General features: G+C 36.3%; 1 protein-coding gene across 18 annotated transcripts in view; it reads left to right on the forward strand.

Annotated features, from left to right (window-relative positions):
- EFCAB3 (EF-hand calcium binding domain 3) overlaps positions 1-26,725 on the forward strand; it is a 722,802-nt gene that overhangs the window by 458,412 nt on the left and 237,665 nt on the right. For all 18 annotated transcript variants that reach the window (XR_008916397.1, XR_008916396.1, XR_008916398.1 and 15 more), the window contains 8 exons: positions 3,205-3,258; positions 4,189-4,296; positions 7,280-7,333; positions 8,816-8,917; positions 15,694-15,747; positions 16,446-16,550; positions 17,682-17,735; positions 20,205-20,306. Coding sequence is in view for 15 of the 18 variants with exons in the window: in XM_056817026.1 (XP_056673004.1) it covers positions 3,205-3,258; positions 4,189-4,296; positions 7,280-7,333; positions 8,816-8,917; positions 15,694-15,747; positions 16,446-16,550; positions 17,682-17,735; positions 20,205-20,306 (633 nt within the window). In the remaining 3 variants the exon portion in view is untranslated. The remainder of the gene's footprint in view (positions 1-3,204; positions 3,259-4,188; positions 4,297-7,279; positions 7,334-8,815; positions 8,918-15,693; positions 15,748-16,445; positions 16,551-17,681; positions 17,736-20,204; positions 20,307-26,725) is intronic.

The raw sequence follows: 26,725 nt of genomic DNA on the forward strand, positions 1-26,725 counted from the left end.
ATTGAAACAATTTCAATAAAGTAGAAAAATATAAGAGAAGCACACAAATTTTCAAACTTTAGCTGTATTACTAACAAAACTAAATAGGAAAAGACAAAAAAAAATTGTATTCCATTAAAAATGACTACAGAATTATAAAATACTTGGGAATCCAGCAACTAAGACAGATAGAAATTATGTGCATAGAACTACTAAAACACTCTCTATAGAATTAGAGTATTAAATCATCAAAACAATATGGTAGTGGTTAAAAGACAGAAGGGAGGATCAGTGGGATAGACTTGAGGTAAATGACCCCAAGAATACAGTCTATGAAAAACCGAAAGAGCCCAGCTTTGGAGACAAAAATCCAATATTTGACAAAAACTGCTGGGAAAATTGGAAAAAAGTATGGGAGAGATTAGGTTTAGATCAACATCTTACACCCTAAACCTAGAGAATGGGTGAGTGACTTGAATATAAAGAAGGAAGCTATAAGTAAATTATGTGAACACAGAATACTATACCTGTCAGATCTTTGGGAAAGGAAAGATTTCAAGACCAAGCAAGACTTTTAAAAAATTACAAAACGTAAATAATTTTGATTACTTTAACTTAAAAAGGTTTTATACAAACAAAACCAATGCAACAACCAGAATTAGAAGGGAAGCAACAAATTGGGGGAAAATTTTATAACAAAAACCTCTAACAAAGGTATAATTACTCAAATATATAAGGAGATAAGTCAATTGTACAAAAAAGCAAGCCATTCCCCAACTGATAAATGGGCAAGGTACATGAATAGGCAATTTTCAGATAAGGAAATCAAAACTATCAATTAAAAAGTGTTCTAAATCTCTCATAATCAGAGAACTACAAATCAAAACAATTCTGAGGTACCACCTCACACCTACCAGATTAGCTAACATGACAGGAAAGGAAAGTAATAAATGTTGGAGGGCTTGTGGCAAAATTTGGACATTGATGCTTTGCTGGTGGAGTTGTGAATAGATCCAGCCATTCTGGATTTAGAACTATGCCCAAAGGGATTTAAAAGACTGTCTGCCCTTTGATCCAGCTAAACCACTGCTGGGTTTACACCCCAAAGAGATAATAGGGGAAAAAAACTTCTGCAAAAATATTTATAGATGTGCTCTTCATGGTGGCAAAAAAAAAAACGGAAAATGAAAGGATGCTCTTCGATTGGGGAATGTTTAAACAAATTGTGGTATCTGTTGGTGATGGAATACTATTGTGCTAAAAGGAATAATGAACTAGAAGAATTCCATGTGAACTGTAAAGACCTCCAGGAACTGATGCAGAGTGAAAGAAGCAGAACCAGGAAAACCTTTTACACAGAGATGGGTACACTGTGGCACAATCGATTATAATGAACTTCTCAACTAGCAAAAATGCAATAATCCAAAATATTTCTGAGGGGCTTATGAGAAAGAATATATCTGCATTCAGAGAAAGAGCTGTGGGAGCAGAAACACAGAAAAAAAAACTGCTTGATCACATGGTTCAATGGGGATATCATTGGGGGTGTAGACTCCAAATGATCACACTAGTGCAAATATCAATAAAATGGAATTTGGTCTTGCTCAATGTATGAGACTTGGAAAATCCAGTGGAATTATTCATTGGCTATGGGAGGGGGTTGGCAGAGGGGAGAAAAAGTACATGAATCATGTAAGTATGGGAAAAATTTCTTAATTAATCAATAAAATGAAATAAAAAAGATATACAATATAAAATAAAGGATTTGAAGTGACTCATGTGTTAGCCATGTCAATATAATGAAAATGGTAATATTAGCTAAATCAATAAAATTATTCAGAAAATTTGGAGAGGCCCTTGGAAGAACATTATGTAAATGCACTCTTAGTGAAAAAATTGTTCTAAATATTCTGGAAAACAATTGGGGGCTATGGTCAAAGGAATCAGTGTTTTCATTCCATTAGTCCCATTTATATGGATAATTGCTTTATGTCTATTAGGAGCTCAGAGAAAGACAATAAACGGCTCATAAGTGAAAAATAAAAATATTAGAGCAGCTAACTAGCACAGTAAATTGAGGACCAGGCCTAGAGTGAGGAAGACCTGGATTCTAGTCTGGCTTCAGACATATCCTGCCTCTCTGACTCCAGGCAACTCACTTAACTCCAATTGTCTAGCCCTTGATGTACTTCTGTCTTAGACTTGAAACTAAGACAGAAAGTAATGGTTAAGAAATATGGTTAGAAGCTACCTATACAATAATAAAGAACTGGAAGTCTATAGGTTTTATATCAGTTGGAGAATGACTAAATCAATTATCATATATTAATGCAATAAAATAATATTACACCGTAAGAAACTACACATAAGAGCTTCAGAAAAATATGAGAAGACTTTTATGAACTGATCCTGAGGACTGGACTGAATCCAAAAACAGTTCATAAAATGATTAGAAGATAAACAAAAGCAATTGTGAATGACTTAAAATTGGAGCTCTAACTTGAGAAGACTGTTGATGAATCACATTCTCAGCTCTTACCAGAGAAATTTTACACTAGAGGTAAAAAGCAAGACACATATTTTCACATTTACCCAGTCCAGTATGTGAATGTTTTTTCTTGACATTATTTTTCCTTAACATAATCTAAGGTTCATATTAGGCGTAGAAGGAAAACAGGTATAGGGAAGGAAAAGATGTAGGAATCATGATGCAAAAAAAGAAAAAGAATGAAAGTATGAAAATAGCCTCAACGAAAGATGTAAAACAATATGAAAAAGAGGAGAGATCAGAAAAACTCACAGAAAAACACAATGTTGGAACTAGCTTGTTAAATATTATGTACTTTCTAAAACAACTTATACATTACAAATTCATAGTTTCACCTACAAAAAAAAAACAGCCTCTTTCCACATCAATGCTCTCTTTATGTGTCCTTAAAAATGGTTCTTCAGATATAAGCTTGTGAAATAATACCTACTAGAAGTAAAGCTGTTCTCTGCAAGAAACCTTCATTCACTATAGTGGATTAAGTCAGAAACATCAATGTTCAGGAAAAGAATGGATTAACCTCCTTTAGATCACTTTCTTTTTCTTCATTTCTCATTTGGTGAGAGGAAGGAATAGAACCGTGTTTACAGGCTAGCTTTACAAAATGATAAACTTTGTGCTACTGTTGCAATTCTCTGTTTCTTCCACTGTGACCTGAATGGTGCCTTGTTTTACAGCCAATGGGAAAGTGAATAAGAAGAATGTAATGAATGCTGTGCAGAATCTTGGCGGTAAGAGAGAAACTGTTTTATTTCTTCTTAGTGATTGTAATATGACTATCATCCCTCCAATTTACTGAATCAGGCTTTCTGACTCATGATCTTCAATTCTTTATGTACTGCCAGCCTGAAGAACGCAATTAACGAGATTATATGCCTATTGAGAACTTCAAACTCCTTCACATAATCCATCAGGTTTCATCAATCATTCCTTACATAATGCTCTAGAAACTTCTCCAGGATCACATAGACCACAATTATAGGAACTGTCATGGTCATAGCTCTCCCAATTTTTCTCCATGTATCTCCTTAAAGATTGTTACAGAGGGGGCAGCTGGGTAGCTCAGTGGATTAAGAGCCAGTCCTAGAGATGGGAGGTCCTAGGTTCAAATCTGGCCTCAGCCACTTCCTAGCTGTGTGACCCTGGGCAAGTCACTTGACCCCCATTGCCTAGCCCTTACCACTCTTCTGCCTTGGAGCCAATACACAGTATTGGCTCCAAGACAGAAGGTAAGGGTTTAAAAAAAAAAAAAGATTGTTACAGAGCCTTTGAAAAAGCATTTCAAGAGTATATTTGAAAATTATTCTATGAATATGAACTGTTATTTGTATTATCTCACCCTCAAACTGTTAGAATGATGAATCCACTCATGAAATTCTTTGTAAAGAGTCTTTGCATGATTTGTGACTCTGGCACAATAGCATAATTTTCTTATCTGTCTCCCTCATTAGAATGTGAGCTGCTCCAGGACAGACACAGTACTTTTGATTTGTCTTTTTACTTCCAGCACTTAACAAAGTGCCTTGCACAGAGGAAGGACATAATAAATGCTTGTTGACTGGCGTTGGCCTCAAATCCCTACATTTTAACACACTGAATAACATAAAATGAGAGTTTAATGAATGCTTCAATAATTATGTTCTTTAATTTTCTTCTTTCAGAAGGAGCAAATGTTGATGTTAGCAAACTGGAAGAGGTTCTGGGAAACCTGGGAGTCAAACTTACAGATAAAGAAACAGAGCAGCTATTAAGTAACCTGCCAATTGATGGTGAGCATTTCTTATGCCTTTGTATACATTTGGAAAAACTTTGATTTCCTGTGTGAGAATGTCTATAAGGATACTTACTGAATTCACATGAAAAGGTAGCAATTCCAATAGAGAAAGTCCATCATAATGTATGAAAGAATATTATCTCTGACTGAACCTTCAACTCAGAAGTTTCCCAGAATGCCACTACAAACAAAAATAAAAAAGAAAGATTCCTTACTCCCCCCTGAGCAGCCTAGTGGTCATGTTTAAGGAGAAAAGTCCAGTGTGACAGTCATCAGGGGATTCTAACCAGTCAGAACAAATTTTCTAATTCTGGACATGGAGTCAAGATGATTTAATCTCCAATCCTGCTTTAGACACTTACCAAACAAATCAAATGTCCTCACTTAACCTTTCTTCTCTCATCTGTACAATGAGGATAGTAATAGTGTCTGCTATATAAAGTTGTTATAATACTTAAATAGGAAAAAAATATATATTCATTCATGGGATTTATATTAAAAGTACTTTACATTGTAACCATGATTGTTATTTATTTTTAAAACCCTTACCTTCCACCATAGAAATGATACTATGTATTGGTTCCAAGGCAATGAGTGGTAGGGCTAAGCTTATGGGGGTTAAATGACATGCCCAATGGTCACACAACTAGAAGTGTCTGACATGATTTTTAGTTTAGAAGATCCATGTTTTCGTTGATCTGTGTATCCTGAACAGAGTATACACTATGTTGATCCAAGTGTACCTTTTCCTCTACACTTGTTAAAAAAAATTCATCATTATCATCATCAAGAGACCAAAATTCTAATGATGATCCCATATGCACAAAGACTTAAGGGTTTTGTAGGTTAGGCCAGTGATGATTTCCTAGGAAAGCATTTAAATATTTACTTGACCATTGTAATGGAAAATGTATATACTATAAGCTATTTAAAAATTAGCATGCAATTAAAAATAATAAGCAGGATTCATGATCTCAAAATTATTTTAGAGGATCCTCAGCTCTAAGCCCTTCTAAAGGGCCACTTGTCAATGGATGGATTCTTCAACATTCCAAGAATTCATGACCTTATCAGTGTGAATGTCCCCTTATCAACATATTTCTTAAACCCTCTCTCATTTCTTAGGCTGCCTTGGAGAGTTTCTAGTAGCCAAAATAACAAATGTGTGTCCTATATCTAAATTAAATTGACAGCTGCAAATTCGCCATGTTAGTGTGGGTAGAAAGAGATACAAGCATATACAGTCGAAAGAGAATCAACAAGTCTTATCAATTGATTATGACATGGTTGTGAGTTATAGTGCTTTGAAATCCTTTTTTAAATGGTGCTTTGAGATCTTATGTTTTTATTAGTTAGAAGACATTGTCTACCTTATGCCCTTCCTCCTAGTTGATAAGAGTTTGCCTGACATTCCAAGCCTGAAGGATGGGAGAAGCACTCAAGCCACCTCAAAGGATTTTATGACTTTATCCCCTTTGATGAGAGCTTGCAAGGCTGAGAACAACACCCAAGCACCCAAACAATCTTGAAATTCCAACAAGTATTACATGTCAGGGATATCACACAGTACAATCTTTGTGTCCCTTCCCTGACCCTTCTCCTTGAATGCCTCTCAGCTAAGGGAGAATGGAGAGTTCCAGGATGGAAGTATGGTAATACCCCAGACCCACAATAAATCTAGCAACTAGAAATCCCTTCTTGGGCTTTTTCCATACACTATCAGTAACATCCTTGAATAGCACTTTCATCCTTCAAGATGAAGGAGTTTGAGCTGCAATTCTTTGGGCAATAACCAGTATTCCCTGTCTCACAACAAAACTTCTCCCACAACACCTAGACATGGGGAACAGGAGAAAGAAGGGGACTGAGGATGATACTCGGGGATTTTGTATCCATAGCACTGAACATTACAGGGTTCTTATAAAACTTAAATGAGATATTCCTGTTATGTACTTGAACATTTTAAAGAGATGAATGAATGTCATTGGTCACATGTTTGTGTTGAATACCATAAGCTCATTCTTTAGTGAAATGTTTCAATTAAGAGGCTTTTAACAAAGTTAACCTGCAACAAGGAATTGGTCTCCTAAAGAGGCCATACTGTTTCCACCTGAGAAATTCAAATGCTATTTAAAATCAACATTTATATGATAAAATTATGGATTTGTTTCCTCGGAGTCAATATAGCTTGCACAGTTAATTAGACAAAGTCAATTTGCAAAGATACATTAAATATTAACCTCATTTAAGAATGAACACAGAACATTGAAAAAAAAAACTATATCCTGTACTTGTTTTATTAAAAGAAATTGGAGTGTTCTACACAGAGGGCCATATTATTTCCCTTTTGGAAAGGGAAAAAGATATCATCTTATTCAGTCCTTTCTTTTTATAGTAGAGAAAGTTCAGGCCAAGGTATGAAGGATCCAGTTTTTTACATCTTCCTCCTAGGATGTCCTGAATCAGATCTGCCAAATTAAAATGCCTGTTGACAAGTTCTGAACTTCAATAGCAAAGAAAAAAGAAGCTCTCTGAAAGACCGTGGAACTCTGTATATAGGACTGGCCTCAGAGCCAGGAATAACAGGGTTCAATAACTTAGATATGTTATGTAACCCAAGCAGAGCCATGTAACCTCTATCAGCCTCAGGTTCTTTATTTATAAAGCAGTGACAATGATAGTACCTGAGTCTCAGGATTGTTGAGGAGATAAAATGAGTTAATATTTGGGAAGCACCTAACAAATCTCAAAGCCCTACCTAGATGCTAAGTACTGTTGTTAATATTATAATCCTCAATTTACAAATTGAGAGCTTCTTTTATTACTTAGCTGCCTCTTATCATTTAATCTATAGAAAAAGAGGATAGAAACTGAGTTCATAAAAACAAATTCCTCTAGTTTATCTCATGATTTCAGAATGTAAAGAAAAGCTATTTTTCTTCCTCTAAACTCCATCTAACCTATGCCTTCTCTTACAGCTGATGGGAAGATCGACCTCAATGAAGTTATAGATAAGGCAAAAACTATTCAAGGTGAGTGAGATGCAGGGATGAGAAGTCAGGTAACAGCACAATATTTTTTACATCAATCTAGGAAAGGAAATATGACATAGTGAACAGATATATAATATACCTTATCTTATAGTCGACAACCTGTAATCAAGTTCTGCCTCTGAGACTGTTTACTATGATTGTGGGACAACTTAGTTTCCCCTATCAGGAAGCTCTCTTAATAGTATATATTACTAATAATTTCTTGATCTATATCCACAGAGATAATCACTTTGCAAAAACCTTTAGTAATCCACCGCGTCTACAAATCCACCGTTTGAATCACCACAGGAGATTCAAACACAAAAACAAAGAAGTACTTCTAGCTCACAATGCCTTGTACTGGAAAGCAACATGTACATATCTAATAGAGAGAGATTATAGGTGACATAATTTGGGAATGGGAAGGCCTAAAATTGGCTGAATCAGGAAAGCTCTATCATAGGAAGCAGAGACTGAGGATATCCTGAAGGGAGAGAGGAACTCTAAGGTGGAAGTAAGGAGAGCAGGGGGGACAGCCAGGATGATAACATAGAAACAAGAAATGGAAGGTCATGTGTCAGGAAAAGAAATAGGCAGGGAAAGTAAGAGAGGAGTCTATATATTTGATTCAGGAGAAATAGGAAATGGGACCCTGCTGAGCGATATGGTCAATAGATCTGTGCTTAAAGACAATCAGTTAGGCAGCTGTATCAGAGATGGAGTGGAAGGGGAAGATACTCTTGAGGAAACAGATATGGACAATTATAACATCTTTTCAAAGGAGAGATAGAAGATGTAGCTGTATGAGTGGAGAGGAAAGGGAGGGGATGTAAGAGTTGTTATCACGGGAGAAATAGCAAGATTAGGAAACTGATTGAATATGGAGGATGGGAGAGTGTCAGGAGTGTCAGGAGTCCAGGATAACAACTTTGGACATTATATATTGTGGATGAATCTGTTAAATGATCATCTCTATTTAAATCCCTCTCCAGGCTTCCTAAATGCTCTCCAGGCTCTTTGTACCAAGTCCTGAATTCCTGAGAACACAATCACCAGTTTCATGTTTCACTTTTCCTGCTGTTGAGAAATACAAAAGTTCTAGGTCTCCAAAGTAGGGATGAAGTGTCAGATTGCATCCCTGTGAGTTAAAACCATTCAGATAAAGGCAAAGAAAATCAAACCTTACTTGTTAGGCAGACTAATATAGATCAAATAGTTAATGTTCTTGCTACAATTCAACAGTTAATTTGTATTTCACATTCTTCATTGTAATTCTCTTCACTCTAGCATAGTCCCCTGAAACAAAAGGGAATATTTTGTGTTTCTAAATTCGCAGGTGATTTTCCCTGCATGGTTAGGCTCATCACAATGGCCCACTCTTTGCTTCTTGTTGAATTTAGAGATGATGGGATACAGGATTAGGTAGTATCTTTTGTACTCCTCACATTCCCACCATTCACTATTCTCAACTTTTATAAACAGAAAACGTTGATGTTAAAAACCTGAACGACTTTCTGAAGGACATGGGGATCAAACTGACAGAAGAGGAACAGGAAGATCTCCTAAAACACCTTCCAGTTGGCGGTGAGTGTGGCAGATTCTACTGTAGCCAGCAGGGAAACTTGGGCTTCCTTGTGTGGAAATGTCTCATGCTGGCTAAAGAAAGATGCTTCTGATTACTCCCTAGGCTAGTGTTCTTCAACTTCAGGGCAACCAGTGAAAGTTAATATCATGTTTAACAACTCAGGAGCCTAAGAATTTTTAAAGAGAAAGCAGAGCAAATAAAATGAAAACAAATGAATAGAATTGAATACCAATAAAGGAAGTGAGGGGGAGAAGGTAGAAGACAGTGGACTTCAGCAATGATATATAACTAACTCAGTATTGCCTGAAATGGAAAGTGATCTTATTTCAGTCCAAGCAAGGAGGCTAGCAAAGGAGCTGGAGATTCTGGACCAAAAATCCTGCAGAAGTCTGACAGGAAAATGGAGTCAAAATTGCTCCGGTTTTCTGTCTCAGGGCAGAGGCATATAGGAGTATTCCCCAAGGGGTCAAACTCTACACTCCTTATGAAGTTTTGGTCTTACCTGCCCCCTGGACATTTATTCAAGTTCTTGTTCTATATTAGATTCTGGAAAGGAAAGCCTGAACTCCACTGATTTGACTAACCAAGAAATAATTAGTAAACTTAAAATGTACAAATTCATAATATTCTATTGTCTTATGAACTTTGCCTGTGCTGATGCTAAAAAGTCTCCTCAGACTTAAAAGGAAGGATGTTATGAATTGAAAGGAGAGGGGGCAGCTGGGTTAGCTCAGTGGTATGAGAGCAGAGCCGGGCCAAGAGACAGGAGGTCCTGGATTCAAATCTGGCCTCAGATACTTCCCAGCTGTGTGACCCTGGGCAAGTCACTAAACCCCCATTAGCTAGCCCTTACCACTCTTCTGCCTTGGAACCAATACACAGTATTCATCCCAAGACGGAAGGTAAGGGTTTCAATAAATTAAATTAAATTAAAAATAAATAAATAGAAAGGAGACTCAGATTGGGAATGAATAAAGGATTGGTGTCCAGATCTCAGATTTATTTTTTCTCTTCATAAGTAGTTCCTCTATAATCTTTTCCCTACAGTCTTGAACATAGTAAACATTTTAGAAATGGGTATTTGTTAAATAATTGCATTCAAAGCACTAAAAGTACTGGAGATCACTACATGCTTCTTGCAATCAAGTTCTATGTGAGGAATCAGGAAGACCCAAGTTCAAATCAGGCATCAGACATTTATTAACTATGTGACTCTAGACAAGACACTTAACATCTCCCAAACTCAGGTTGTTCATCTATAATATGGGCATAATGATAGTACCTGTCTGCCAGGATTGTCCTTAATTATAAAATGAATTAATATTTCAAAAGCAATTGCAACTAAATCAAACAATAGATAGTATAGTTGAAGGGCTTAAAGAGGAGTTGGTCTTATCATATATCCTGTGGCAACAAGAAATATGATTTCATCGAATAGTTAGTCATCCCTTAGTGTAAAACTTAGGACAAGGATTGAGAATAAGGGAAAGAGAGAGACTAGAGATTTGTAGAATGCACAGAAATGTTATGCATTTAGATCAGGAACACCTTCTTCAAGAAATGAATTGGTAGATGTTTGCAAGAAACAAAGACTATTGCCAAAAAGTAAAACAGATTATATCTAAAATAATACAAAAGACTAATTATTGATGTAAGAGTAATCACTGGACTAACTATAAACAGTAATACCACTGCCATGTGAAAAAAAGAGATCAGAATATAACAAGAACATGTAATCATTTTCTCATTATCTCAATATGATTTTTAAATATTAATAATTTGTTAAAAAAATATAAAAATTGAGATCATCATGGTGACAAAGAAATAGAATACTGTTACAAATGATTCATTCTTGCATTATTTGAACAAGAAACAATGAAAATGAAAAATAGTTGTTTAAAATGAAATGAATGGCAATCATAGCCAGAAGTTTAACTACTCTAAATCTGTTTCCACATTAGAAAAAAAATCAAAGGAATCTAGTAAATACCTTTTGTCGGTACTTATTTGGCTGATATACCAAGTGAGGAAGTGTAGCAGCACTAGTTTAGGATGAAAACACTAGTTTTGGTCAGTGAACTTATTTGTAAAATTTAACAACAAATGGTAATGGGCAGAATTGTTTCATATTGTGAACAACAGAATATTGTCTCAGAAAGCACACAAAAAAAAAAAGCTGTGGAAAGTTACACTTATTTAAATAAAGCTTTGTAAAAAGACAGCTAGGTAAGAGTCAGATGGTTGAGGTCAAATCTGGCCTCAAACACTTACTAGTTTTTGGGGCCCTGGACAAGTCATTTAAACCCAGGAACAGAGCTCTTACTCATCTTAATGTCTTAGAACTGATATAAACTGATATTAAAACACAAGATGAAGATTTAACTTTTTTTAAATTAAAAGCTCTGTAAGGAATTCCAGTCAAAAAAGTATTCTCCAGTGCATTTAAGGATGAAAAATAGAGCAATGAATAAAGCTAAATGGAAAAGGTCTGTACAAATTTCTGGAATGAACACTCTAATCATTAAGTGCATTAGAAAGAGAACAGTTTTACTCAAACACCACAAACCAGGAAAGTGATCATATACATCTTTGGCCTTGAGAAGACAAAATTGTGACAATGCTGATACATATACAGAATGTCCCAAAGTCTTCATGTAATTTTAGGCTTTCATTGCATTAAGATAATGAGGTTTTTGGCTATATAGGTACCTGTATAGGAAACATGTGAGAGAGGAAGATACAAAAGAAAAAATCCTGGGCCTTAATAATGCTAAACAAAAGGTGACCAAGAAGACAAAAACATTCACTGACCCATAAGCCTACTTACGTGAGTCATCTATACACAATTCAAGAATAGCATTGCTGAGAGTATTAGTAGGAAAGAAGCAGGTGATTGCAAGAAAACATTCAACAATGGACCACATATGATCATGTTGTAGTTGACTGAAAAATAGAAAAAAAAAGATTCCATTTTTTCTAATATTTGCTCATTATGAGAAAGTGTTTGATTCAACAGAGCAAAGGAACACCTTGAAACCTCTTTTTCAATGTTATCTCCTATCTATATATTCACATCATTCAAGATTCTTTGAAAGGTATGATAAGAGAAATACCCTTGTTCAAGGAGTCCCTCATCACAAATCTCAGAAAATAAGGATATGCATTATCACAACAGAATTCAGCACAATGATGAAGATCTGTGAAGAGGCCAACTTGAAATGGGTTTCTTGGTAGACAGTTACATTCTATAGATAGTGATCTTTGAGGATAACATTTCATGGTTGCATTAAAGGAGAAAAGGTTCAACAAAAAATTAATGGAAAAAACTTCACCAAAGTAGAAAAGTATTTTTAGGAGTCTCACAAATTTTCATACTTTGTATGTTCCCAACAAAACTGAGCAGGAAGAGAGAAAAAACTGTTTCTCCACTTAAAGTAGCTACAGAGATATGCAATATTTGGAAATTCAGCTAACAGGAGAGACAAAAGGTGTTGTGGTACGTTGGTACTTCATTAAATTATCCCAGAAAGCAGACTGAGTACCAAAAATGGTTGAGTACCAAATGAATTTTTTCATAAGGAATAATGTAAATTGAATTAACCTGTTTGAGAAACCAAGAAAACCCAGATTTTATAAGGTATTCTGTGTATTAATGAAGTTGAAGTTTACTAAATAAACATTAATGATACATGGACATATAGAAATAATTATATTAAAATAATACTAATTTGATCTCTATTGAGAGGAGTTCATGGCCTAAGTTTCAGGATAGAAGTGAAGAACAAGATACATATCTTTACTCATAGCCAGTGTGTGGATCTGTTTTTCTTGACAGTATTTTACTTTGTTATAAGCTTTGGTTCTTTCTGGTGGTAAAAGGAATGGCAGGTATAGGGTGGAAAAATGTAAAAAAGAATAAAAGAATGAAAACAGCATCAATAAAACATGTAATAAAATATGCAAGGGGGCAGCTGGGTGGCTAAGTGGATTGAGAACCTGGGTTTAATTCTGGCCTAACCCATTTCCTAGCTGTGTGACCCTGGCAAATCACTGAAATCCTATTGCCAAGCCCTTACTACCCTTCTGCCTTAGAACCAATATACACTATTGAATCTAGGATGAAGTAAGGGTTTGTTTTTTTTTTTGCAACAAAAAAGAATTTTATTTAGAGGAATTTTTAAAAGCTGAATTCAACTTTTGTTTTTCTTTTTTTTTTAAATATATTTTATTTGATCATTTCCAAGCATTATTCGTTAAAGACATAGATCATTTTCTTTTCCTACCCCCCACCCCCCATAGCCGACGCGTAAGTCCACTGGGCATTAGATGTTTTCTTGATTTGAACCCATTGCTTTGTTGATAGTATTTGCATTAGAGTGTTCATTTAGAGTCTATCCTCTGTCATGTCCCCTCAACCTCTGTATTCAGGCAGTTGCTTTTCCTCGGTGTTTCCTCTCCCATAGTTTATCCTTTGCTTATGAATGGTGTTTTTTTCTCCTGGATCCCTGCAAGTTGTTCAGGGACATTACACTGCCACTAATGGAGAAGTCCATTACGTTCGATTATACCACAGTGTATTAGTCTCTGTGTACAATGTTCTCCTGGTTCTGCTCCTCTCGCTCTGCATCACTTCCTGGAGGTTGTTCCAGTCTCCATGGAACTTCTCCACTTTATTATTCCTTTTAGCACAATAGTACTCCATCACCAACATATACCACAGTTTGTTCAGCCATTCCCTAATTGATGGGCATCCCCTCGTTTTCCAGTTTGGGGCCACCACAAAGAGCGCAGCTATGAATATTTTTGTACAAGTCTTTGTGTCCATTATCTCTTTGGGGTACAAACCCAGCAGTGCTATGGCTGGGTCAAAGGGTAGATATTCTTTTGTCGCCCTTTGGGCATAGTTCCAAATTGCCCTCCAGAATGGTTGGATCAATTCACAACTCCACCAGCAATGAATTAATGTCCCTACTTTGCCACATCCCCTCCAGCATTCATTACTTTCCTTTGCTGTAATGTTAGCCAATCTGCTAGGTGTGAGGTGATACCTCAGAGTTGTTTTGATTTGCATCTCTCTGATTATAAGAGATGTAGAGCACTTGTTCATGTGCTTGTTAATAGTTTTGATTTCTTTATCTGAGAACTGCCTATCCATGTCCGTTGCCCATTTATCAATTGGAGAATGGCTTGATTTTTTGTACAATTGATTTAGCTCATTATAAATATGAGTAATTAAACCTTTGTCAGAGGTTTCTATGAAGATTTTTTCCCAATTTGTTGTTTCCCTTCTGATTTTAGTTATATTGGTTTTGTTTGTACAAAAGCTTTTTAGTTTGATGTAGTCAAAATTATTTATTTTACATTTTGTGATTCTTTCTATATCTTGCTTGGTTTTAAAGCCTTTCCCCTCCCAAAGGTCTGACATGTATACTATTCTGTGTTTACCCAATTTACTTATGGTTTCCTTCTTTATGTTTAATTCACTCACCCATTTTGAATTTATCTTGGTGTAGGGTGTGAGGTGTTGATCTATTCCTAGTCTCTCCCACACTGTCTTCCAATTTTCCCAGCAGTTTTTATCGAATAGTGGATTTTTGTCCCAAAAGCTGGGATCTTTGGGTTTATCGTATACTGTCTTGCTGAGGTCACTTTCCCCCAGTCTATTCCACTGATCTTCCTTTCTGTTTCTTAGCCAGTACCAAATTGTTTTGATGACTGCTGCTTTGTAATATAGTTTTAGGTCAGGGACTGCAAGGCCCCCATCGTATGTGTTTTTTTTCATTATTTCCCTGGATATCCTTGATCTTTTGTTCTTCCAAATGAACTTTGTTATGGTTTTTTCTAAATCAGTAAAGAAGTATTTTGGTAGTTCAATGGGTATGGCACTAAATAGATAAATAAGTTTGGGTAGGATGGTCATTTTTATTATATTGGCTCGTCCTATCCATGAGCAGTTAATGTTTTTCCATTTGTTCAGGTCTAGTTTTAGTTGTGTGGCGAGTGTTTTGTAGTTGTGTTCATATAGTTCCTGTGTTTGTCTTGGGAGATAGATTCCTAGGTATTTTATTTTGTCTAAGGTGATTTTGAATGGGATTTCTCTTTCTAGTTCTTGCTGCTGAGCTGTGTTGGAGATATATAGAAAAGCTGATGATTTATGTGGGTTTATTTTGTATCCTGCAACTTTGCTAAAGTTGTTGATTATTTCAATTAGCTTTTTGGTTGAATCTCTAGGATTCTTTAAGTAGACCATCATGTCATCCGCAAAGAGTGATAACTTGGTCTCCTCCTTGCCTATTTTGATGCCTTCAATTCCTTTATCTTCTCTAATTGCTACTGCTAGTGTTTCTAGTACTGAAGTAAGGGTTTTAAAAAATTAAATTAAATATACAAAAGAGAACAGGTGTTCAGAAAATGTCCCAGAGAAACACAATATTGGAATTAGGTTGTTTAATTCATCATATACTTTCTAAAACAAAAGTTATATATTAAATGAATGAATAAATGTAATTAATTTAAATTAAGGAGTCATTGTTTCACCAACTAAAAAACACAACCCATTTCTACAACAGTGCTCTCTATTATCTCCTCTAAAATGGTTCTCCAGTGAAGAGCTTTTGAAATAATACCTATCAGAAGCAAAGCTATTCTCATTTGGTGGGAACAAGGAAAGAACAGGTCACTCTACATGGACTAGCTTTATAGAATGATGAACTTTGGGCCATTATACTATTCTCTCTTACTTCCTCTGTGACCTGAATTGTGCCTTGTTTTACAGCCAATGAAAAGGTGAATAAGAAGAATGTAATGAATGCTCTGCAGAACCTCAGTGGTGAGTGAGAAGCTTTTATTTCTTCTTAATGATTATAATGTGATTTCTATCATCCTTCCAATTTATTGATTCAGAGCTTCTGCCTCATGACCTGCAATTCTTTACATGCAACCAGCCTATAGAAGGCAATTCACCAGATTCTGTGACTGCAGAGAACTTCAAACCACTTAGCCAGAAGTCTGGAGATTCCATGTCTGCTTTGCCATAAAGCATTCATTAGGCTTTACCAGTTCAGTCCTTACTGAACTTTGAACTGATCACCTTCCTAGCTTTCCCAGTGACTCCCCATGTGTGCCCTTAGAGATTGTTTCTGTGCCTCTGAAAAAGCATTTCAGGAATATTTGAAAAGTACTTTACAAATGTGAATTGTTATTTGTATTATCTCACCCTCAATCAATTGGGATTGATGAATCTATTTGTAGTCTTTATGCAACATTTAATTCTTTTGCATAATTTCATAGTTTCCTTATTTGTCTCCCTTATTAGACTGTGAGCTGCTTGATGGCAGGCAGAGTGCTTCTTTATTCCCAGCACTTAGCACAGTGCCTGGCACATAGGAATGACTTTATAAGTGCTTTCTGGCTTGACTTGGCTTTGAATTCTCACTATTTAGTACAGTTAATAATATATATGTATATATACTTAGGGTTGAATGAATTCTGGCATAATTACATTCTTCAATTTTCTTCTTCCTGAAGGAGGGAATGTTGATGTCAACAAACTGGACCAGGTTCTTGGAAATCTGGACATCAGACTTTCAGATAAAGAAATTGAGGAGCTATTGAGTCAGCTGCCAATTGATGGTGAGCATTTCTTATGCCTTTGTATGCTTTGGGGAAAATACTATATTACAAGGTGTTAGAATATATATTATAAGCTATTTTAAAATTAGCATGCAAGTACAAAGATTTTATAAAAGCGTCTGATACACCTTAGATTTATAATCTCAGAAAAAGTTGTTGCAGTTGTTGTTCTGTCTTCAAGGGAAGCCAGGAATTGCTGATGTGTCCCTGTTACTGCCCTCCTCTCCTCGGCACCCTCCTGATGCTTCTCCGTTGCCTTATTTCCACGCTCTAAGCCTGGCTTGGCCCTTGTTCCTGTGCCTTAGCCGGCAAGGAGAGCCAGCACTCTGCTGGGGGAGGGGCCATGGCTTCCCTGAGGGCTCCTAATGAGATTAGCTTTCCCTGGGTTGAATTTAGTATGCCTTGAGGCAGGGACTTTTTTCGTGAGACTCCGATGGAAGGATCCAGCCAGGGGGTTACAAGCTCCCCCCCCTCTCTCTGTTTCCCTGCTGTCTGGGTGCCCCCTTGACTGGGTCAGGTTGTTTTCAGGATGTGGCCTTCAGAATAGCCGGCTCCAGAGGCCCTTTTGCCAGCCCTGAGGGTTGCTGTTGTTCCAGACGACCCTGCTCTCTGAGGGGGAGGGGCCGCGTCTTCCAGGAGCTCTGAGGGCTCCTCCCAGGTGGTTACAAGCTCCCCTGTCCCTCTCTGTTTCCCTGCTGTCTGGGTGCCCCCTCGACAGGGTTAGATTGTTTTCAGGATGTGGCCTTCAGAATAGCAGGCCATGGGGCTCTGAGGTTGCCTCTGCTGCCTCAGACTCGGACTCGGTGCTCTGGGTTGGGGGGATGGGTCCTAGGACCTTCCTTCTGCCTACCCCTTAGGTCCGAGTGGTCTCGGGTTCTGGCTTTTGGGGGGGGGGTGTACCTTTTGATCCAGGTCCAGGTCCAGGAGGAGGACTCCCGAGGTCTATGCTGTTGATCATTTTGAATTTCTGTGCCCTAGGAGCATTTGGTTTGAGATCGGTAAGAAAGGGTTTCAAGAGATCTGGACTTTAGCTTTCTCTAAGCCGCCATCTTGACCAGAAGTCCAATGAAATGCTTTTTTGTGAGGTTCTTTTTCACCAGATCTCCTTCTAACATGTGGCTTCTCTTATAGGTGATGGAAAAGTCAACCTCAAAGAAGTTATCGATAATGCAAAAACTATTCAAGGTGAGTAAGAAGTGAAAAGACAGGTACCATCTCAATATTTTTCACATGAATCTATGAGAGGAAGCATGGCAAAGTGGATAGAAATAGAGCCTTAGAATAAACTTGCTTGCTGTGTCAATGGGTCAAGTTATGTACCTCTTGGGAAGTTCTCTAACAGTACATATTACAAATGTTTCTGCATTTGTATACAGTGACATAATCTATTGGTAAACATTTAGTAAGTTCCCACCATGTCTCTTCTAAACGCTGGAGATACAAACACTAAAACAATTAAATATTCCCAATTAAAAATGCTTTCTTTTGGAAACACAACATGTACATATATAAATATGTACAGACTGAATATGACAAAATTAGGGCCGGTTAGCCCTACCACTGGCAGAATCAGGAAAACTTCCTCATAGGAAACAGAAATTCTGGTTCATCTCAAAGGAATAAAGTAACTCTGTTTTATATGTAAGGAGAACATGAGGAATAGCCAGTAATATAATATAGAAATAGGAAATGGAAGACCATGTGTGTGGACAGAAATACACAGGGAAAGTGAGCAGAGAAGAGTTTATGTGTTTGATTCAGGAAAAATGCAGAAATGGTAATCTATTGAGAGATATGGCCAATAGATCTATTATTTGAAACTATCACTTAGGTTGCTATGTGGTAGATAAATTGGAGGAGGAAGAGGCTCTTGATTCTAGGGAAGAGATTAGGAGTGTTATGATTATAAGAGAGGATAGATGGGGAGAAAAGGAGAAGAAGGGATAAGAGGTAAAGGAATGCAAGAGTTGTTGAGGAAGAGAAAGTTTGTTTATCTCTCCCTCTCCCTCACTCCTACAAAATATAGAAGGGGCATCCCTGATAAGATGTTCCGACAGGGATGAACAGGGGCCATGTCCCAGTAAGTAGGCTTCTATGGGATTGTGGTGTAGACTTGTCCTCAGAACTTGGCTGGTTCCTGAGACCCAAGAAGTCTCCTCTGGATACACAGTCCTGTCGAGCAGGCTGAATGTCTCTGTTTACTCTTGACTTTACTTTGCCAAAGCTGTATAGCCAGCCTACCCTAGTACCCTCTTCCTCTCTTTCTATCTCTCTTCCTTAATTTCTCTGACAACTTATATCTGACTTTTTCCCCAGAAAAGGGGTGATTTATTTGTTCAGGATACAAGGGAAGGATTAGTTCAGAGGGATAAGGGAACCCTATAATACTATCCAAGCAGTTTGTCACTTCTTTCTTCAACTGAGCCAAGAGGCTCAGGCTTCAGCCTTTCTTTTCCTCCTTTCTCTTTAATCATTTTACTAGCCTACTCTAAACAGGTCACTTGTGTCCTTCTTGGGAAGGTAATAGTATGGGACAAATCTTTGGCATGACCTCCATGAGGTTCAGGGGTAGAGAACCCCTCAGCAGCAGTTGTTTTTCTTTGCTTCTTAGATCAGTGATCCAGAGATGTCAGGGATCTTTCTGTCTTCAAGTGCAAAGGAAAACTGAGTCAAACCTCTGGCACCACAGATTTGAGGTCCCAAACTCAGGTCCTTAGCACCTGTCTTTCTCAAGTCCACAGGGCAAAAGACCACCTCTGAGGCTCTATCTCCCACAAGCCCCTTTTCTCCACCAGCTACCACTCTTCCCTCCTTCTTGGGTCTCAGGAACCAGCCAAGTTCTGGGGACAACATACCAAAATAGTTCCTCAGTGCCAGTTTCCTTCCTACAAAGGAAATTACAGAGTTCCTTCAAAAGAAAGATGGAGGATGGCTTGAGCTAAGGATGAGCACTGTGAGTAGACAGAAAAGGGAGTAGATAGGAGAATCATTATCAAAGGGAAAATGGCAATATTAGACAAATGACTGGGCAAAGGGATCTGGAACAGAGGGGGAACAAGTCTCAGAAGTGCAGAATAACAACTATGAAAGTACCTTCTGTTGGATGAATGTTTCACATGATTATTATTCTACTGAAATCCCCTTTCAGATTTGCTATATACTCTCCAGGCTCTTTGTTGCAAGTCATCAATTTGCTAGAATGTAATCTCTCTGTACATGTTTCACTTATCCTCTTGTTGAGACATACCAGATTCTAGGTCTCTAAGTCTAAGATTAAAATGTAGAAAGGCATTTTGATGAGTCAAAGCCACTGGAATAAAGGAAACAAAAACCAAACCCAACTTATCAATCAGACCAATATAGCATAAGTTGCCATAGATTTTGCCACTGTTGACCAGACTAAGGCCTAAGACTCATTTAATATTCCTCAGTTTAAGAATTTTAAGTCTAGCAGAGTTCCCTAAACCAGAAATATGTATTTTCTGTTTCCAAATTCATAAATGATTTTTCCAGCATGATTGGGTTCCTGACAATGGCTAACTGCTCATCTTATTGAATTTGGAGACGTGGGAATTGGTACTATTTTTCACACTCTGGACTCATTACATATACCTCATGTTCACATCATTCAACATTCTCATCTTTTATAAACAGAAACCATTGATGTTCAAAACCTGGAAGACTTCCTGAAGGATATGGGGATCAAACTCACAGAAGAGGAACAGAAAGATCTCCTGGAATACCTTCCAGTTGGTGGTGAGTGTTCCAGATTCCAGATTCCAGTGGCTGTCAGGGGAATTTGGGTTTGCTAGTGTGAAAATGTCTAATACTATCTAAAGAAAGATGCTTCTCCCTTCTCCCTAGGCTGGAGTTCTTCAGTCTGAGGGCAATTAGTGAAAAATCATATGATTTTAACAACTTACATGCCTTAAAAATGATAACGAGAAAGGGGAGGATCTAAAATGAAAAGAAATTAATACACTAGAATAAAAGCAAAGGAAATCAGTAGGGGAAGATGGAAGAGAATAGAGTGAGGAAGTGATAGAAAAATAACCCAATATTGCCTCAAATAGGAAGTCATCTTATTACCCCAAGTGGGCTAGCAAAGGGACTGGGGACTGGGGACTAAAAGAAGTGAAGGAATATGATAGGAAACTGATAGCCAAAATTGCTCCCCAGGCAGAGTGATAGAGAAAGGATTCACCATGAGAGGACACCTCAAACTCATTATGATGTTTCAATGTTACCACCCCTTTCCCCAGAAATATAAGCAGCAAGCTCCTGCCATATATTAGACTGTGAGAAGAAGGCAAGACTAAACTCTGCCACTCTGGCCAACCAGGAAATAATCAGTAAACTTCTCTCCTTTCCATATAAGAATTCACAATGTTTCCTAGTTTGTCTAACTCTTGCCTGGGCTAGTGTTAAAAAGCTCCTCAGACTCCTCCTAAGAGGAAATATGTTGTAAATAGAAAGGAGGACCTCATTGGGAATAAATCAAGGACTAAGATCCAAATCACAGTTTTGTTATTACTCTTCCAGGATAGCACCTGAAGAATCTTTGTTTCTCTACCATCTTAAATGTAGTTAAGCATTGTAGACATGGGAATTTGCTAATAAACTAAATAAAAAGTAATAGATTACCAAAGATACTATAGGTAATGAAGTGGTATTGTGGATCAAGTATTATGTGTGGAATCAGGAAGAGCTGAGTTCAAATTAGACATCAGAAAGTTTCTAGTTGTGTGACTCTGGACAATTCACTAGATCTCTCCCAAACTCAGTTTCTTCACCTGTAAAATGGAAAAAATACCATTTGCCTCTCAGGATTTTGATGAGTCAAAAATGTCTTAATGTTTGGAAAGCACTTTACAACTAAATCAGTCATAGTCACACAATAGTTAAATAAATACTTTGAAGAGGCAAAGAACAATTTGGTGGAGTTCACTAATCATACATCCAAAGGCAACAAGAAACCCATTTACATGGAACACGTGGTCATCCCTTATTCGAGAACTTAGGATAAATATTCATAATAAGGAAAAAATAGACACCTGCAATTTGTAGACTGTACAGAAGTATCTTAATTTCATATCAGGGGCAGGTCTTTGAAGAAGAGAATTCATGGGTATATGGTTAGCAAGCACCAAAGACCATTAAAAAAAGAAACATTATATTTTCTGGGTTAAAAAATGTCTTTTGATTTATGTAAAATGATCACTGGAACAGCTTTAAACAGTAAATCCAATACCATATCAAGAAAAAGATCAGAATATACAAATTTGTAGTATCTTCTTGATATAATACTCTGAATATTACTCTTAAAATATCAAAAATTATAAGATAGAAAAATCAAGAGCACAATAGTGAGAAAGTTGTGGCATAGAATTGAAACAGTTCAATCCTGAATTATTAAACAGGTGAATTACAATGCAAATGAAAAAATAGGCATGAAAAATAACATGGATGGCAATTAAAAGCCTGAAGTTTAACTACTCTAATGTCTCATTAGGAATATCAAAAGAATCCAATAAATACCTTTGATGGTCAATGTTTGGCTTATATGCCAAATGAAGAACTATACTATACGAGAACACTCGGTTAGGATGGCAACACTAATTTTAGTTAGTGAACTTATTTGTAAAATCTCAAGGAAAGAGATGATGCATATATTTATAATCAATATTGTCTCTTAAAGTACAGAGAAATTGTTTAAAGTTAAACTAGTTTAAATAAAACTTTGTGATGGGATACTTAGTGTAAAAAATAATGAATGGCGCACTACTAAAACATAGGTTGGAAACCATAATACAGGTTCAAAACTGTTCAGATACTTTTGATAGATGTAATCAAAATTATCTTCAGTGATGAAGTGAAGCTCAAATGTGAACTTCCCTTCAGAGCCAGGCACAAGGACGCTAAAGAGACTCTTACTATAAAAATAAAATGTTTATTTAAATATATATGGATAAAACAGGATTTCTAATTCTGAGGAATTCTAAATCCACACAAATAAACTCCCCGGTTCCAGAAGGAACCACATCTCCTGTGTTTCACAGGCTACACCACTCCTCCTTGATCTGACTAACCCAAATTCATACTATCTAAATAAAAACTACTACCATTATCCTTATAATTCTTAACTTCGCCTTCAAATTATAAAATAGCAAAGGCTAGCTGGTAGAGTCTCAACAAAAATCAAGTTAGGACTCTGAACCTTAGCAGACTCATAGTCCAAACCAAAGACCAGGTTTTTCTTTGGTCTTCTCAGAGTTAAATCAATCTATGAAAACCACAATATTTAGTCAATAGTGTTTCCCAAATCAGAAAAACACTAAGCTCCTTCAGGTCTTTCCTTCAGACACAGAGAGGGGCAAAGATATTACCTCCTCTAGCCCTAAGAGAGAGTCTCAGAGTGTGTGTCTCTCTGCCAACTGCCAAAGACCAAGAACCACCTACCAGAGAGAGTAACTAACACAGAAAAATGGTTAATACTGTCAACATCTGAAATCAACATGCTCTCTCAGCTCTGCTTCAAACTCCAAATCTTTCTCAAGCCAGCCCTCTACTTTTTATCCCCAAATTAATAAAACAATACTTGTTTTCTAATTTCATACCTAGGCAATATAGAATGTGGGTTTAAATCTGGCCTCAGATAATTCTTAGCTTCCTGAACTGGGGGCAAGTCACATAACTCCAATAGACTAGGAGTTGCAGATCTTCTGTCTTAGAATTGCTACTAACTGATATTAACATACAAGCTAAAGGTTGAAAAAACTGAAAACTCTAAAAGGAATCTCCCCCAAAAAGTAATCTCTAGTGCATTTAAGGACAAAAAATAGAACAATAAATAAAATTAAATGGAAAAGGTCTGTATTGATTTCAATAACAAACTAATAAATCATCACAGGGAATAGAAACAGAATACTTTTACTCAAATATCGCAAACCAATATAAGTTCATAGAAGGGATAAAAAATCTCATACAAAGAAGACTACAAAGAAATCTCATACAAAAAAAAAAAAACCTGCCCACATGGACCTGGTGTGGATTTTACACCTTTGGCCTAAAGAAGACACAAGTGTGACAGTGCTGATATATACAGGTGTCCCAAAGTCTTTGTGTAATTTTAAGCTTCAATAGCATTAAGCTAACATAAGACTTTGGTCTATATTGGTAACTGTATTGGACTCATGTCTGAAATATGAAGATATGAAAGGAAATATATGGGATCTTATTAATGCTAAACAAAAAGATGACTTAGAAGACAAAAGCAATCACTGATCCATTTGCCTATTCTTCCACCAATATAAAATATTTATACAAGAGTCTTCTCTACATAATCCAAGAGCATCCATGATGAGAGTGTTAGTGAGGAACAAACAAGAGATATTCAACAATGGACTACAATAATTGGTCATTTTGTAGTTCATTGAAATATGGAGAAAACACAAGATCCAATTTTGCTTATTTCCTGATTATGAAAAAAGCATTTGATTCAGTAGAACAAAGGAACATGTTAGGATCTCTTTTCCAATCTTTTATCCCCATCCCTATATTAACATGAATCAGGATTCCTTGCAAAAATAAACTTGTTCAATGAGCCTGTCATAACACAAACAGAGCACATGAGTCAGAAAGCCAGCATATGTATCATCACAATAATATTCAGCACTGTGATAAAAGAAGATCTGGTAGAGAGTTAAAGTTAAATAGGATTTCTTGGTGGACTCTTTCATCCTACAGATAGTGATCTTGGGGGACAAAATTTTCATGGTTGCATCAAAACTATACAAATATTGCTGAACCTCATGGAAGACCTCTACAACCACTCAAGAGTTTGTCTAGACCACACAAACAGGGAAAACCCTAGTAGATAAGGAATATGCATTACATACATCTTGACATGACTTTATGTCATAAGATTATAGAACTTGTACCTGAGTTTGTATATATAGGATAAGGAATAAAGAAGGACCAGTTCTTCCCACAGTTAAACAGGAACTAGCCTAGGTTGCCTGTGAGAAATCCAAGGATCATTTCATTGTACCACATTTCTCATAAAAACAAGTCTTTTAAAATTAACATTTGGCCACTCATGCTTCTAGCCAATTATGGAATACATCAATCCTCAAAATTTAAAAATTATGTCATACAGAAGAGAATATAGGGGTGCATGGAAAGGTGTTACCAAGCAATTGCATATAATTAATAGGGAACATTGAAAAAAATGAGCAAAATATGGTGACCACATGTCAACTTTTTGAGGTTACCAAATCCATAAGCAGAGTGGTCCAGTGCTTACAATATCAAGACAGGGAAGAGAAACTCCCAGCACTTTGAGTGTTTACCCCTTTGACAATGTTCTGGGAGGAGAAGGACAAAAGTCACAGAAACTATGGGAGCATAAATGTGGTACTAATATATTTGGAGCTAGAAGAGATCTTAGAAATCATCAGATCTAGCCTCATTTTATAGATAAAGAAATTGTGACCCATAGAGTTTGTGTTTTTTTCTGAGGACACAAAATTTGTAATCGAATATACAGCATCTTTGAAAATCTCAAGCTAAAAGGTTAGCACTCTGCCATCCGCAACAAGACAGAGAACTCCCAAATAGATAACTTTGAACATCTTTAAGTATCTCTTTATGAGACTCTCACTAGGAAAGCATTTCTGTTTCAAGGATTGTGTTCTTTTTTTGTCAACAAATAGAGTTATAGTGGAGTTAGAAATACATGTCCATTCACTGTGAAATCACAGTAAATCACAAATATCCATTGTCACCTTTGTTATTTCATGGCGTTCTACCAATTGCATTGTAATTCTACTTTTTGCAATTTAAAAAATTGAATAAGTACAGAAAAGGAAAAAAATTGTTGACCTTTACAGTTGATATGAAATTATATTTAGACACCCATCAAGAATAAAAAAATTAATTTAAACACTTTAACAAAGTAGAAAAATATAAAATAGAGCCATACAAATTTTCAAACTTTAGCTATATTACTAACAAAACTAAATAGAAATAGACAAAAAATGGCATTCCATTAAAAATGACTACAGAGAAAGAAGTAAGAGAAGTGAATGAAATCTTAGAAAAATTAGAGTTAGTAGATATGTGGAGATATGTAGGGGCAAAAAGGAATACACCTTCTTTTCAGCAGCACATGGTACATTCACAAAGATTGACCATGTATTAGAGCATAAAAACATTGCAACAAGTGCAAAAAGGAAGAAATAATAAATTCAAACTTCTCAGATCACAATGCAGTGAAAATAATAATTAGTAAGGGTACATGGAGAGGCAAATCAAAAATTAATTGGAAATTAAACAATACGATTATCCAAAATTGGTTAGTTAAAGAACAAATCATAGAAACAATTAATAACTTCATGGGAGACAATGACAATGATGAGACATCCTTTCAAAATCTATGGGATGCAACCAAAGCAGTACTCACAGGGAAATTCATATCCTTCAGTTCATATATTAATAAATTAGAAAGGGCAGAGGTCAATGAATTGGGCATGCATATTAAAAAACTAGAACGTGAACAAATTAAAAATCCTCAGATGAAAATTAAATTAGAGATCCGAAAAATCAAAGGAGAAATTAATAAAATTGCAAGTCAAAGAACTATTGATTTAATAAATAAGACTAGAAGCTGATACTTTGAAAAAAATAGACAAACTACTGGTCAATCTAATTTAAAAAAAGGAAAGAAGAAAACCAAATTGACAGTATCCAAGATGAAAAGGGAGACATCACCTCTAATGAAGAGGAAATTAAGGCAATCATTAAAAGTTATTATGCTCAATTATATGGCAATAAATATGGCAATCTAGATGATATGGATGAATATTTACAAAAATATAAATTGCCTAGACTAACAGAGGAAGAAACAGACTACTTAAACAACTCCTTATCAGAAAAAAGAAATTGAACAAGCCATCAAAGAACTCCCTAAGAAAAAATCCCCAGCTCCAGATGGATTCATAAATGAATTCTACCAAACATCCAAAGAACAACTGATCCCAATATTATACAAACTATTTGCCAGAGTAAGGAAAGAAAGGAGTTCTACCAAATTCCTTTTGCAATACAAATATGGTACTGATTCCAAAGACAGGCAGCTCAAAAACAAATAAAGAAAACTATAGACCAATCTCCTT

Source organism: Monodelphis domestica, chromosome 2, assembly GCF_027887165.1.
Source record: "Monodelphis domestica isolate mMonDom1 chromosome 2, mMonDom1.pri, whole genome shotgun sequence".
In the NCBI taxonomy this organism is placed as follows: Eukaryota; Metazoa; Chordata; class Mammalia; order Didelphimorphia; family Didelphidae; genus Monodelphis; species Monodelphis domestica.